The sequence below is a fragment of the Rhinolophus sinicus genome, linkage group LG05 (assembly GCF_036562045.2).
Source record: "Rhinolophus sinicus isolate RSC01 linkage group LG05, ASM3656204v1, whole genome shotgun sequence".
In the NCBI taxonomy this organism is placed as follows: Eukaryota; Metazoa; Chordata; class Mammalia; order Chiroptera; family Rhinolophidae; genus Rhinolophus; species Rhinolophus sinicus.
The window spans coordinates 180,008,658-180,023,875 of record NC_133755.1 but is presented as its reverse complement, the minus strand read 5'-3'; the positions used below and the strand labels follow the sequence as shown (position 1 = coordinate 180,023,875).

At 35.3% G+C, this 15,218-nt stretch overlaps 1 protein-coding gene across 10 annotated transcripts in view; it reads right to left on the bottom strand.

Moving 5' to 3' along the window:
• Positions 1-1,465: 1,465 nt before the first annotated feature.
• The window catches only part of QKI (QKI, KH domain containing RNA binding), a 151,026-nt gene continuing 137,273 nt past the window's right edge, over positions 1,466-15,218 (bottom strand). Inside the window, exons 6-8 of one of the 10 annotated variants that reach the window (XR_012496815.1) lie at positions 14,412-14,711; positions 11,551-13,448; positions 1,466-7,633 (exon numbers count right to left, since the gene is read on the bottom strand). Coding sequence is in view for 9 of the 10 variants with exons in the window: in XM_074333800.1 (XP_074189901.1) it covers positions 13,297-13,448; positions 14,412-14,711 (452 nt within the window). In the remaining variant the exon portion in view is untranslated. Of the gene's footprint in view, positions 7,634-8,201; positions 13,706-14,411; positions 14,712-15,218 lie in introns of those variants that run through there. The other 9 variants (XM_074333801.1, XM_074333797.1, XM_074333802.1 and 6 more) reach the window with 9 other exon arrangements.

The following is a 15,218-nucleotide window of genomic DNA, read 5'->3' as shown; positions in this document are numbered from 1 at the left end:
GGAGCTCTAAGTTAAAGGAGTGATCATGAAATTTGTAGTACCAACTTGAATAGTTCTGCAAGAAAATACTTGTGGATTCATTTGCAAATATTTTATTTTGCTCAATCATTTCCCCCCCGTAACTTTCATTAGTATCCAGAGCACACATTAGGAAAACACAACCACTGTTAAATTTGTATACTAATTTTGAGACGCTCTGAAACTGTCTAGCACACAAACAGCAGCACTTTTATGGTGGTCTGTGCTCTTTATATAGATCACAAAACAGCGCTTAACTGAAATAATCTAATTTTAATATACATTTTTCTGGAAAAAATGTGATCCCAAACATATTATCACTATTTGCTTTTAGATGCAGAATATTTTTAACACAACTGTTAAATATTCAGTTAAACTGCTTTCTAACGAAACCAGAATTACTATAGAGCTCGCAGATTACAAAAAAATTACATTAGGAAGGAAACCCAAATGTAACCTCATCCCTCTGCTCACTTAATAGAAATTTCTCCCTTATTAAATACTAAGAAATAAAGTATGTATGGATTATGATGACAGACGAATATTTTTGGTTTAGAAACCACATTCACCTGATTTTTCAAGAGGAAAAACATTAAAGCCTGTTTTACATTATACCCTTTGAGAAATTAGCTTGGTGTTTGAAGAGTGAAAAGTGCCTCTGGATCCAGAGAGTCAAGCACGGATGCCTGAGGGCACCAGGGAGGTGCCATAAATGAAGCAAGATGGGAAAGGAAACCCACAGCACATTTGTCACTCCAGGAGCAGTAAGAAGTGTCGGGCAGTGACTAACTGGGGAAGTACTTGGTTTAGAGGGGGTTAGCGAAATGATTGTTTCAGCTAAAGGATACCATGAGAATCGACTTGAGCTTTCTGGGTATTTTGATCTTTGCAAAAGTGCAGACTTTGCGAATGGCTGCTGCCGTTAGTCTGTCCGGTGCTCTGGGTCCTACCTGTGTCAGCTACTTTTAGAAGCTTGTGAAAAGGATACTGCCAAGGAAACCGAAGGTTCTAATGAGTGATCGGTAAGGAGAACTTGGATATTGTATGAAAAAGGACTGGGAAACTCAAGATGCACGGAGTCATAAAACATAGATAGATGTCAACATAAACCCTTAAAGATTTCAAAACACTGGAAGCAATCTTTCTACCAATTCTCCTTTGTTCAAGAAATTGATAAAACAAGTCATTTTCACATAGCTGAGATCAAGATTTGGTCAGCATTCTTTTCTTTTTCTAACATCTACGTACAAATCGTACCTGAGTTTCTCAATTAGAAACGACAACTATTTTGGATGTGTCCCCGACTGAGGAGCACTGTAGAAGTGTGTTTACAGATTTCTTTTTCATCACTGCAATCAGGGCAAACATTATGGTCACATTCCAGTTCAGTTCCATTAGAGCTCTAGAATGTCAGATTCTTGTTTTCTTTAAATAGTAAAACCATCAGTAAAAATGAAAAATGTGCATTTATTCTGATATTTATACAGAGGGCTTGGGGGGCACCTGCAGCGTGTGCAGCTGCAGGTGTCTCGAGGACGAAGGGCACCACTTCCTCCGGTTGGCTTATTGCACTTCATGCACAGGCAGACGGGGCTCTCCATTCACGCGACTTGGGAAGACCTAGTCCAACTTTTCTCTCTACATACAAATTCTGCAAGTACAATTCTAAATGTTTGATATACACCACAATATAAACCATAAAAGATGTATTTGGTGATCAAAACTGCTCAATAATAGCATTCTTAAAAAGATGCATTTTTTTTACACTGGGAGCTGAGCTTTGTTCCACAATATGGTCTTTTGCCAAGAGACAGCAAAATCATACGCAGTGTTAAGTTGCTACCTGCTTCACTCACTACTCGCTTCTACTCTGAGGTAATTCTTCCTTCCCCTGTCCCCAGTATTAGTGCAGCAGAAACACAGAAAAGAGAGTTCTATGCTTAGGTGAACCAGTTTGATTCAGCATTGAGTTCCAGTATTTTAAGTCTCTTCATAACAAAGACTGAAATTTCAATTTAATTTTAAAGAAACCAGATAAAATTAGATGTGTACCATATGAATATTTCTAAAAGTGTTGTATGTAAAATGAATTATTTTTCCACTTTAAATAAAGGTATTAGGGAATTTGCGATGTTAAAAAATTACCTTAAGTACTTCTTACAGTTTGTAAGTCCCAAAAGTTTTGAGTAATTTTTGCTATTAAATAATGGATTATAATTTAGCAATCCTTTTCATCCTATTAAAAATCACTTACTGGAAATACTGTAAGTAACTGTTATCAAGGAATACAGACCTCTCATCCCAAACAAGCAAACAACCCTGCCCTGCACCCCTCCCCACCACCAGACAGGAGAAACTTAGACTCTCATATATATAATAAGTGTTAGGCTACGCTGGTAAAAAAGACTGATTTGGTAATGAACAATTTCTTTTAAACCTACTGTCTGCTTTTGATGCACTAGAAAATTTAGATCCTTCATATTTATCTAGTGTTTACTTAGGAAAGTTGACCTCCCCACCTATGCTGTGTACACCAACGCACAGCGTGGCTTCACGGGGGGCCTCTTAGGCGGGCTCTGCTAAGAGCGTGAAGCAACTGCACGAGGGTGGATGTGTCTACTTTCATCGGACCTTCTTTATTCTTTGACACTTTGCCTGAGAGTAAAAAAAGCATTAACTACTAACTACATTAATCTGACCAACTTCTTGACTGAAAGCTTCACTTTCAATTGTTTTACCAAGTAGTAAAAAATACTGACTCTAGCATTTTATCATTCTAAGAATTCGGTTAATTTCATGTTTAAATACTATCACAGACTGAATAAAAATGGGATTTGTAATGTTATTTTCACCTTTTAAAAAGGGCCTTTTGCAATTTTTCCAACATGTAAAAGGTGACAATAGGACATGATTATAAATTAGCCTCAACTGAAAGTGAGACAAGACTGCATCCACAGGCGTCAGAAACTGCACAGTGAGTGCACAGAAACTCATCAAGCTAAGTGACATGGTACCATGACTTGTGTATAGCAGCTTGAAAGACATGTTCAGATCCCTGCAGAATAACGTGAACTGCACGGCAATGAGAACTTTTACAGCTGGTGATGTATTACAGCTCTGTCTACCTACCGATAATGAACACCCCCCACAGATAAACAATCCATATGACCATCTCAATGAGACCATCTCAATGAGACCATCTCAATGAGAACTTTTACAGCTGGTGGTGTATTAAAGCCTGTCTACCTACCGATAATGAACACCCCCCACAGATAAACAATCCATATGACCATCTCAATTATGACTCAGTCAGCTGTTATCACTATCCTGTGTTTCACACATGTACATATACTATGGGAATAAATAAATATGGGGCTACTTGGACAGTATGACTGGTTAAAAGCATATTGGTACAGGCAGCTAGCTATGTCTTCTGTAACATGCGACTCATTTCAGCCCCAAAGTTTAGAACTTTAAAATAAATAAACCATAATTTACAAAAATAAGTCATTATTTACAAATGCAAAAATTCATCCTAAGAATTTATTATCCAGAACTGTTTCACAGAAAAGATTACCAACATCTGTGAAATAAAAACGCACTTCAAGAGTTAAACGCAAGAATTCATAGCAATTTACCTAGGCTGCAGGCAAGAAAGGCATGAAGATATCGAATGAAGCTTCTTAAATTCACTTGCATGCAAGAAATTTTAATGATATCTAATTTCCCAAATGCCAGTTTCCTTGTCCCTTAAACTTCCTGTAGTAATGGCATATTCTGACTGCACTCTAGCAGGTGAGAGAGAGAGAACACCTGAGGAAAGCTGAAAATGCTGTCTGGTATCTGGGGCACAGTCACATGGGGTGGATTGTCACGGTCAATGGCTGTCATGAGAAACAGAGCCACTCCACCTCTGGCTTCACCTGTGGTGAGCGCCCCCAAAGGAACAGCTGGCTAAAACAGATGAACACTTCGTAAAAGAAATGCGTCCAATTAAAACATAAATCTGAAAAGACAAAACCTCAGCAGATTCTTTGCTTTATAATGTAACCATAACATTACCCGCTTATAGAAATTAAAAGAAACGGTTCAACAAAGAATCAAACTGGTTTCTTGGGGACTTCGTTACAACGAATCTCTTTACTCTTTATGCTGTGAGCAGACAGTGATTATTTTGGAGAAGGAAGAATAAGAAAGTGTGGAATTAGTAACGCAGAGGCCGAAAGGCAAGTGGCAAGACTAGAAGAAGACGGCCTCGAACCAAAGCTATTTTGTTCCCCTCTCTACTGGTATCTCCCCCACAAGGGAAAAGAATAACCAAAGCCATTTTAACAGTAGTGTGCGGAATTGTCAGCTGACAAACAACAAAAAAACACGTCACGCTATGTTATCTGTGGTCACGTTCTTCAGGGTTAGTCCAGTAATTCAAGACTTTACATTCTTTTGTCTTTATTTGTTTATTCAATTAAACACGTAAAGGTTAATAAACAGACATAGTCCAGAGTTAGTAGGTTGGTATTATAACATTTATTAAAATAATGCCATGGGTTAATAGAAACAGCAAAGAACCAAAGAATTAAAATGCAAGCTATGTAAAATCCCAACTAAAACCCAAAAGTGTCTAATGTATTAATTCATTAGCTAACTAAAAAGCCCAAGAAAGACACGACACCCAATATAATAAAGTACTGCAAAACAATTGGCAATTTTCAGATATCAAAATTGTGGATTTTGCATTTTGTATCCTTTTCTCAATCAAGAAAAAAATTCTTTTTGAATGTTATATAACATACATATAAAACAAGATAGAAAAATACATTATAAACTTGTAACAATGGCTGTAAATACATTATCTTACATGTTTCTCATAGGCAATAGGTTGGTTATGGTACATACACAGCATGAAACTACTAAGATAATAAAGAATAGACAAAAATACATGTCAGCTGTACGGTAACATACAAGCGACACTCCCATCTACCCACGCTAAAAAATTACATAATACTGTCAAAAAAAGTCTTAAAAACTACATATTTTAATAAGAAATAAATTCAATAAAGAATGATAATACTGAGAACCAAGGCATTCAGAGATTTCAAAAGTCATGCTTTTTTTTTCAGTTGATCCAAAATTGTGTCAACTAAGTTTTCAAAAGTTTGTTCAGAGCCAACATTACTCATAAATGTCACACATGTATTTCATACATTTACTTTCTTCCCCATAAAAGACCTTTGATAAACGTCTAAAATGTCCAGGTATAACATAGTTGAGATGAAACTGGATCAAATACTGGTATCGTTTTTAAACTACTACCACCTCAAGTGTTTGAGTGTCGCAAATTTATTCACCAACCAAACAAAACAAAAACCAAAATGGCACAGCATATATTGTAAATAAACCAAAACAACTGTATGTGTAACAGAAAGACAAAGCAGTGGCACATGGAACCAAAGCTAGCCGATACAAAGCAATGAATGTCTATTGCATAGTAAATAAACTGAAACCGGTTTCCAAGTGAGACCAGGTGATGGAGGTCACCACGAACGTGCTGACTGAGCTTCCTGCTGACCTTTGACTGGGAAGGTATGGAAGAGGGAACGAGTTGATGAGCTGGGGACCCACTGCCCTAGGTATTTGCCACGTCTGGTACTGAGCAGTTAATGACTACTCACTGAAAGTGTTTAGATAGAGGCTCTGTGCACAAATAGCTTCAACTACAAAAACTAACTGAATTTCATGACAAATGGGAAGCTTCAACTCATGTAGTTGAGTGTTTATATGCACAATGCTAGTTTTTCACATTCTTTTATAGTTAAGAAAAAAAAATGTGTGCGGGGTGGGGCAGCTTAGGTTGGTTACTAAGACCAGCAAAGAGATGGACGACCCAAGTGATCTAGCATGGTAGAAAGAAGTCTCATTAAGTTTGGGTCATTTAAAAAACATTATTTTCCAGAATGAAAATCACAAAGATTCCTTTTTGTGAAAATGTTTGCAAAGTATACTATTAACTTCCAATTAATAAGATAGAATCCAACATACATCCCCTTCTCCAAATAAAACAAAGCTATAATTTTGTCTGTAAACTGATGTTCAAATCACACATAATTTTTATCTCAGAATCCTCTGGGCTAACACTAAATATTGCAATAACCGAAAGCAATCAATTATGATTTTAAAAGAATGATGTTTTAAAACTTACTTGTTACGCATTAGAAAAATTATCAAATTATTTCACAGTATCAGATTTGGCAAATTTGTATCAAGGTAACGTGGCAAAAATTATATAATTCAAACCATCAACTCATTTGTCTCCCCTCATATCTTCTTGCACATACTGGGCACTGAATAACATGTATGAACTTGTATTCCGAGGGAGGAGCTGATCTTATGAGACACTTGACTAAATGACCATGAAGAAAAATAAGGCACTTTCTTTTCTTTAGACTTATTCCAATACTTAAAAAATAAAAAAGAAAGACAAAAAGGCTCTTTTGGTCTTTTGTTTCTTGACAACCACCAGAAAAAATCATTTAATGAAATAAAGGGTTTCTTTGTTCTTTTTCTTTTTTTTTTTTATAACACTTGAAAGTATAAAATGCTACATTTCCAAAAATATATATATTTTTTTCTGCACCAGCACCCTTGTATAGTAAAAGTATCTACTTTTGATCATTTGTTTCAATGCACTACACTTTTATCTACAATTTCATTACATGTATACAGCAAATAGGCAAGCATGGCTTTTACATCCTTAATGATTTTTTCTATACAGGGAGGTTTAAAAAAAATATTTGAACAGTTTGCCCAGTAATGTGACACATAATGCATGTACCTTGTTCTCGTATATTTTTTTAAGGAGGTGTAAAATAAAGGTTCAGTAATTTTAACTCAGATATTTCTCTTCTTAAAAATAGTGTTGCAGTTTTGTTCTTTGCATTACTTTTCAAAATTCCTTGTTAAGTTGTTCTCTCATGGCACACTTCTAATACTTCAAATTTTGGCAGGCTATATAAAAAAAGGCTGCAACTTTGCCCTCTGAGGGCACTGTAGAGACTAAACAGCGTATCAAATTTTGAATACTTTTTGAAATCACTTCACCAATGACATCCCTGACCAAAGGTTCATGCATGATGCATCACCACACAGTACATTCAGAGAGCTTAGACTCGCTATGAGAAGAGATTCCTACAAGTCTCTCACAGTAACTGCCTCTGTCACTGAGTAGTTAAGGGCCATCTGTCTCCCCTTCTGAAGTGAGGCCTTCTTACCGTTCGCTTAGGGTGGGACTTTAAAAGATGACCAGTGCTGTGGGATGAATTGGGCCTTATTGCTTTACTACTATTCAGTGCAGTTTCTAGAACCACTTTCACCCAAACAGGAAAAAAAAAAAAAAAAAGGAGAAAAAAAAGACCCAAAAGCTGAGTTGGAGGACAATTTCTTTGTCTTTTGTTTGGTTAGATGGTAAGACGAACGGACAAGTGCCTCAGCTCGCTGCACTGACGACAGGCAAGCAAAGGCGATTACCAGTTAACTGATCAGCAGGCAGGCATGGTCAGGTCATCATTGGGTGAAGAGTTCAGAGGTCAGAAGGTCATAGGTTAGTTGCCGGTGGCGGCTGGGTGGTTAGAAACAAAAAACAAAACAAAAAAAAAAAAAAAAAAGAAAAGAAAAGATAGAGAAGAGATTAGTTTCAGCTAGTGACGGCTTAATGACAACATGAAAAACTAATCACAACTAATAAAAAAAAGCATGTTTAATTCTGACAAACTGATTGACACCATCTACAGAATACAATAAAAATCATGACAACTTCATATCATGATTTGAACAAATGAAGGAGAGCCCACTCCCACAAAAAAACAAAAACAAACAAAAAAAAACTGGTTAACAGGAAAAAAATAGAAATAAAATGTAACTAACAACTAATAGTTAGTAGCAGTCAATGAAGGAAACTGGAAAACAACAACAATGAATAGGTTTGGTATACAGAATTTTGAAACAGTCAGTGCAGTTATCAGTATCTGACTGCTATTAAGCATTAGTATTCTCTCAGATGCAAGCATTAAAGCAACTATTAATGATGGATGTGATTATTAATAACTGATGATTAACAGAATTGAATCTAAAGGTATTTTAATTTCTGTGAACAATTTGGTTCAACATAAACTCTGGGCCAAACAAGGTTTCTTTTGTTCAATAAATGTTTATTGCTTTTTCAATTATTCTATGTACAAACAACATGGAATTCCTTGGCCTCATGATACAAAGCAACACTAAACTGTAGTCTAGCAGTGTAGGCAACATCATGGGAACCAGAAAAAGGCCAGGCCTTCTGCACTGGCCAACATTTTCCAGTTGAAAATACTATTTTACACATATAGAACACTTATAAAATGCACTTGCATGTAAACACTGTAAAATCTTGCCATTTAAAATTCTATACTCAAAAAGCTCTAAGTACATCAAAAAATAGAAGAAATTTCTAACTGATACCAATAAGGCAGTTTAAAACTACAAACAGCTTTCTTTATTCAATTTCAAAGCTAATTCTCTGCAAATACAATAAAATCTGACATTTCATATACATTCCTGCTTTATATATTTTAAAAGCCACCTGTAAATACTATTTTCTTTTGAAAAATAACAAACGGAACAAAAAATTTTTAAAAAATTACAGTAAAACATAAAGTAGTTCTCAAGTGGAAAAGTAATCGTTCCCCATGTCCTTAATCAATCTCTGTCCCATTTTGCGTCACCAAACTTGGTCCACTTAACAGTAGTATGATTTAAGACTCATTCAACAGCTTAATTATTTCTACTAAATTCTGAGGTTTGATAGAATTTTCTGTACTGTTGCCACTGTGACTAAGGCAGAGGAGATATGAAAATTATTCAGTGCAAAGGTAGATTCTGTGCCACTTCACAAATCAGACCCAGTAGGTATAATGTTCACAGAGTTTACGTGAGCTATATAATGGACTGGTTTACCTTCATATAACAAAAATGCTTTTTATAGTCTATCATTTAAGATAGTTTATAAATACTACAAAAATACTGTATCTTGAGTGTGACCAAATCTTCCCTGAACTTCTTCAAAATAGTGAAATTTTATTTAAAATAAAAACGGCTATCCCAAAATCAAAGAAGAAAATAAATATTTAACATGATGTAGTCATACCATTCCATAGGTACTCCAGGAAAGACAGAATCTTAAAGCATTTTTGATTACTTAAAATTTTGATTAGAATTGTATTAAATTTCTTATACAAATTATGTAAATAATGGTTTTTGCAAAATCCTTATTCAGAAATATTCTGATTTTTTTTTTTTTGCATGTGGAATATATAAACAAAGCAAACTACCATTTATATATATACCAGTACACCTAAAATACATCCTCTGCCAAGTCCTGGCCTCCTACAGTACACACAGGTGTGTCAACCGTGTAAAATCACTTACGGTTCATTACAACTAAAAAGTCAGTTGGTCTTTTATAGGCTTCAAATTCAGTTTTTAAATATGTGTAGAGATGGGTTTATTTTTAGTAAAAAACTAGATATTCGTCAACCATGCAGTATTCTAACTGCTCATATAGAATTACATGGTTATAGGTCCAAGGGCTGAGTTTCCTTGCATTAAATGAACACTAATATTAATCTTCCCTTCAAAAGATTAAAAAATTAAAAAACCCTCAAAAATAGAGAAAACAGTAGTATCATAAAATAATTTAAGCGAAGGACTTCAGACATCTTCCTTAGACCAGTGAGTGCATTCAGTGATAATAACAGCAGTATACAAACTATTCTGTTACTTAGAGGGAAAAATGGTAGCATTTCGGTTTGCTGACATTGCAATTTTTGAAAAAACAAACAAACAAACAAACAAAAAAAAACAGTGACAGGACTAATCAAAACACATATAACTGCAACAGAGCCATGCACGGAATGTGTTGTTGTTTCCTAATACAGTCAAATCTTCCTAATATTTTCAGCCATCTCAAGGACTGGAGTATTAAATAGGCCAATAATTGTTGTGTTAAAACAAAATTATGAGAAATCTAAAAGGGGCATAAAGGTTAACAGAAGAAAAACTACTTTAAAATACTCTTTTGAATTATTTTAGACATTAGCAATGTGAAAAGAAAGTTTCTATTTATTCATGGAATTATCGGGATTCTTTCAATCTAAATAACTTTTTCTTCTAACAATGTCCTCCTTCACTAGGAGACTTGTTCTGATGCAAGAAGGGTAGCGACACACTTACAAGGAGTATCATCGCCACAGATAATCGTTGAGCTTAGGGGTCTATTTATTTTGTTCATTAAATAATCACTACAAGTAATGTATTAATTAAAAGTCTTCAAGGCTCTTGAATTATATATGATGCTAAATAAATATCATCAATATCTTTGTAAAAGTATTTCATTCCGATGTGGACAACAGCTGTGTCCAATACTTATCATCCATATTCAAGATAACCATGCAAAGCAGGCAGGTCTTTCATAAGTTCATAGAAGATATAGAATTGGGGTGTGAAACCATCACTTTCCCCACTAACATTAGAGACTTTGATCAACCTATTAGTAGGTAATAAATGTGCCATAATAAAAGCTTGTAAAAAATGCTTTTCTATCTTGCTTCAGATTCCTATCTTGTGATGACAAACTCAGAAAACGATTCAATGTCAATAAACCGAAAATATCACTCCTTAATAAACATGAATAATTTATAAAGGGGTCCAAGGGCATATATAGGACACAAATTACAAATGTTGAAAAGGAGAAAAATGAAGACTTATTTTCCAGTCACAGGTTAGTCAAAAAAGATATTCAAACAGCTGGATTCATGTCACCACAGAAGTTCAAGAGATGGTTTACCTTTAGATAATATATTTTAGCAGCAGACAACAACAAAAAAAAAAAAAAGAAAAAAAAAAAATCAAAGGATCCATTTTGGAAAAAAATACAAAAGGGAAATGATTTTCTGATTTATAAAAGCTCCACTGCATCAGAGTTAAGTTCACAGTCCTTACTTTGTTGATTTAGGCTAAGTACTTGACATGTATATCCTCACGTTTATACAGTGGCTCAAATACGTATGGAAACTAAATCTTCAATTTTCTCCAAAAGAACACAGGAGGCATTCCCTTACTTCTCTCATTAAAGCACCATCAGCTCAGTTCATTTTGCAAAACCAACCCAAAATTTCAGAACAATTAAAAGGTAAAATTTTCACAAAAATTATTACTGAAAAATAAGGCAAAAACAAAATTTATAGCTCCCCAAATGGACTAATTTACGTTTTAGTAGGAATAAATCATAGTACATACTAATAGGATGTAATAAGTTAAAATATGAAGGGAGAAAAAAAAACCCAACCCTCAAATCTGTCAATTATTATAAATTAATTCAGAAAAGGAAAAGAAATGGTGTGCAGGTAAGCAGTTATATATTTTTCCATCAGGTGTGGTGTTGCAAATTGTATGGACACCCAGCGCATTTCTTATAAACAAGAACTGCAGAACTAAACTAACCTCGGTCTGCGGTCACAATCCTTTGGTAAGGATGGACACGCATATCGTGCCTTCGAACTTTAGTAGCCACCGCACCTAGTTAAATTGCAATTACCAAGACAAAGTTAGAAAACATTCACAAGGGAAAAGAAAACAAACATTAACAGCAGGTTTATCAAAATGGATTTCAAATGTTAATTTACTACAAAAGTTTCGTTTTAAGAAACACATTAAGGCACAGTAGTTTTAAAATTAACCATAGTATGTTGCGTATATATGCGTCTATTAATATTGCATTTATTTCAAACATCTTGGCCTTAACCTATTTCATCCATTCATTTACAATCCCAAGTTACAGTATTTCATGAATGCTATTAGATCCAAACATATTCAAGCTTTACTAGTCACATATTCACTGAAGTGCCTTCTTGCAGCAGGACTACTTAAATAATACCATGTTTAATACTGACAATTGTTTCCTAACCTTAAGAACACTTCCAGAGTTTATCACTTAAAAAGGTTTAAAAGCAACTCTTAAAGCCTACAGATTGTGTTTTTAAACTTTTGAGTCAATAAGTATGAACTGCAATGAATTAGGTGATTAGTAAAGCAAACAGTATAGTACACTTAGCAGTCAGTATACTACTACACACTCCTTTAAAATTACCGTTACTTTGTAAGATTACAGACTAAACCAAATTAATAACATACGTTTACTTTCTATCAGTGTGCAAAAAGTGCAAGTAAGTCACTGACTGCTAGGCTAAGCTTCCCTCCCACCCCACCCCCGAAGGCTGCTGAGACTAAGCATTTGTTAAATTCAGATCTGATGAGGGTTCAGTTAAGACCGTTCTTGAATTCTTAGCCTTTCGTTGGGAAAGCCATACCTAAAGATAAAAGGAAGGGAATTAAAAATTAGTCATAAATGAAGATTTGATGCTAATACCAATCTCCTCACTACCACCAACACACATGTCTGCATCTGTTTTGAAGGGCACTGCTTATTTTAAAATGATGTGAGACTTGATATATAGCATGCATGTTATCTGTGTGCAAATTTACTATAGCTTAGCAATTTGAAATAATTGTCTTAATTCTCCAAGTGGTCAATCAATATGTTTTACTGCTTAGATGGCAAAGCAAGAAATAAAATTGATCATAATGGATTTTAGTCACTTAGATAGTCCTCATCATTGTTCATCTTATGAATGCCAATTAGGCATCTGTATGTTTTGCTTTTAATTTTTGTCAGTATAATATAATTAAGGATTATAACTAAAAATTTCCCAACACAACAAATAAACCATAGTGCTTTGAAATGAGAAACAAATTTTGCAGTGCCTCTTGCTGATTCTAAGCAGTAAACTGGTCCATCAGCCATTTCTCACTTTAGATAAACTAATCTTATACAAGTATCATTTCACGAGGCAAAATCAGTGAGATCTTGCATTGAGAGTGCTGGGATAGCAGCTGGTGGCTAAGAGTGCCAGCCCTGCGGGAAGCAACAGTCGAACTCCTCGAACAGACGCTGTGCGTGCAGCAGGGAGGAGCTCTGGGGGAGGAGCAGGCAGGGGCCACAGGACAGAGCGTTAACAGAAAGGAAAAGGTAAACAGGTTATATGTTACATGTTATTTTTAAAATGCTTCAAGAAATATGCAACAGAAACAAGCTTCGCATAAACAGTTCTATGGTAGAATTCTGACCTGTAATACTTTATACAATGATTTAGAGATAAATGGGAAACGCGTACAATAAAATGTATTTGTTCATGAAACAATGAGCACCTGAGTGCATGCACACACACAGATAACATACAGAGCATTGTGGCTTTCTTTAATTGAACAATGAGTTTTCAAGTTTAAATCTCTGTGTCCAGGTTCATTAAAGGCTTTCAAATTTTGATAAATCAGTATTAATGCTGGAAAAAAAAACAAAAAAAAAAAACTTAAAAGATCAAAGTCCTAAGAGTCAACAGCATGCATGCAGCACCAAGGTCATGTACAATTCAAGGAAAAAAAGAATTCAAATTCTGTCTGGTAAAACAAAGGGGCAGCAAGCACGGAAGCAGCCTGTTCCACATTGACTGGTCGTGTTATAACAGCTGCTGTACTCTAGTCCTTCCTCCAGCAAGTCAATGGGCTGAAATATCAGGCATGACTGGCATTTCAATCCACTCTATAAAAAAAAGGCATCGGTAATGTCTTTTTCAAGCACACCACTTTTTGTTCATGTAAAACTGAGCGTTTATAGTATGACCTTAAATTTTTGCCTCAAGTGTGATTCTAACTCTGTGACTTGGTACTTACTTAGCAATTCCATACTGTGCTATCGAAATTAAGAATTTCTCTTATGTTTAATATTAACTAGGACTCCAAAAGAGAAAAACTGAAGAAACCCAAAGAATGAAGCTATTTACTGGTGTCCTTTCATATTTTAAGTGATCACAAATATTAGAAAACACATACACAATTAGTTTAAAAAAATCTCTCTCACAGTACTTTTCACATAGAAAATGAAAATTTAGCTGACAAATAAATCTGTGCTACAAAAAGAATCTAACTTTGGGTGGCAAAGGGGATGGGAGAAGTAGGCCAATGGGTGGGATCTGAAACTCACGAGGACCTCACTGATGTCAAAAGTGTAAAGTATTTCCTGTTTAAAATATTCATAGCAAATATACCCATCCAAAGTGAATCTGAATAACTCTAAGGTGCAATTATTTAAAAGGGGAGCCTTTATGGGGGGCTGAAATAAAACCCAGTCTTCAGTCTTTCCTCCTGGAAACTTGTCTTGCCTCTCTAAAACTGATACAATGTTTTCAAAGGCTAGGGCAGCAAAAGTTATGAGGAAAACTGTTAACCATACAGAGAAAACAACTTACCTAATACACCACTAGGTTCAATAGGATACTCAAGGATTGACGTAGCTGGCGCCAACGTGTAGGGGTATTCATAGGGTGTGTAGATTAAACCAGCTTCTGGCCCTGGAGGAACTATTGCAGCAGTTGGGTGAGGAGTTCCGTTTGGCATGACCGCGGTCTGTATTTGTCTGATCAAAGGCATTATGGTAGGGCCAGCTGGCGTAGGAGTACGCAGGGCAGCTGGTGGGAGAACAGGCGCAGGCCCAGTAATAATCCTTGGAGCAGCCTGGGCTGTTGCTGCAAGAGAAAAGGCAAGGGCTGCTACAGTAAGCAAAGAAAGTTAGAAGGAAGTGTAGAGACAGTGGTGTAAAATACAGAAAATGAGAGGGAAGTAGGAAAAAGAAAGGAAAAAGCAGGAAAGAAGAAAAATAAAAGGAAATCATTAGTACATGCGCTGATCACACGGAAATGCCAAAGCACACCAATCAAATGCAAACAGCTGCCCCTTTCCCAATGTGATTAAGAATGAATGTGCAAAAATTAAAAAGCCACTGTAAAAAACAAACAAAAAAAACGAACAAGAACATTAAAAAAGGTTATATTTAGTTCATATTTGCTATATCTCTGTTTTTAAAATCTCTCGAGACTAAAGGTGCATGCAGAAGCACAAGAAAACACTTGCATGAAAAGATGTTAAAATTTTTTTTAATTGGAGTCCACAGAAATACAGCCTTTGGTGTATTTCTAAAGAGTAGCTTCAGTTTCAAATTAAAGAAAGAATAGTTTTTATTGTTATTAAGTAACCACTAATTATACATAAATTTCCTG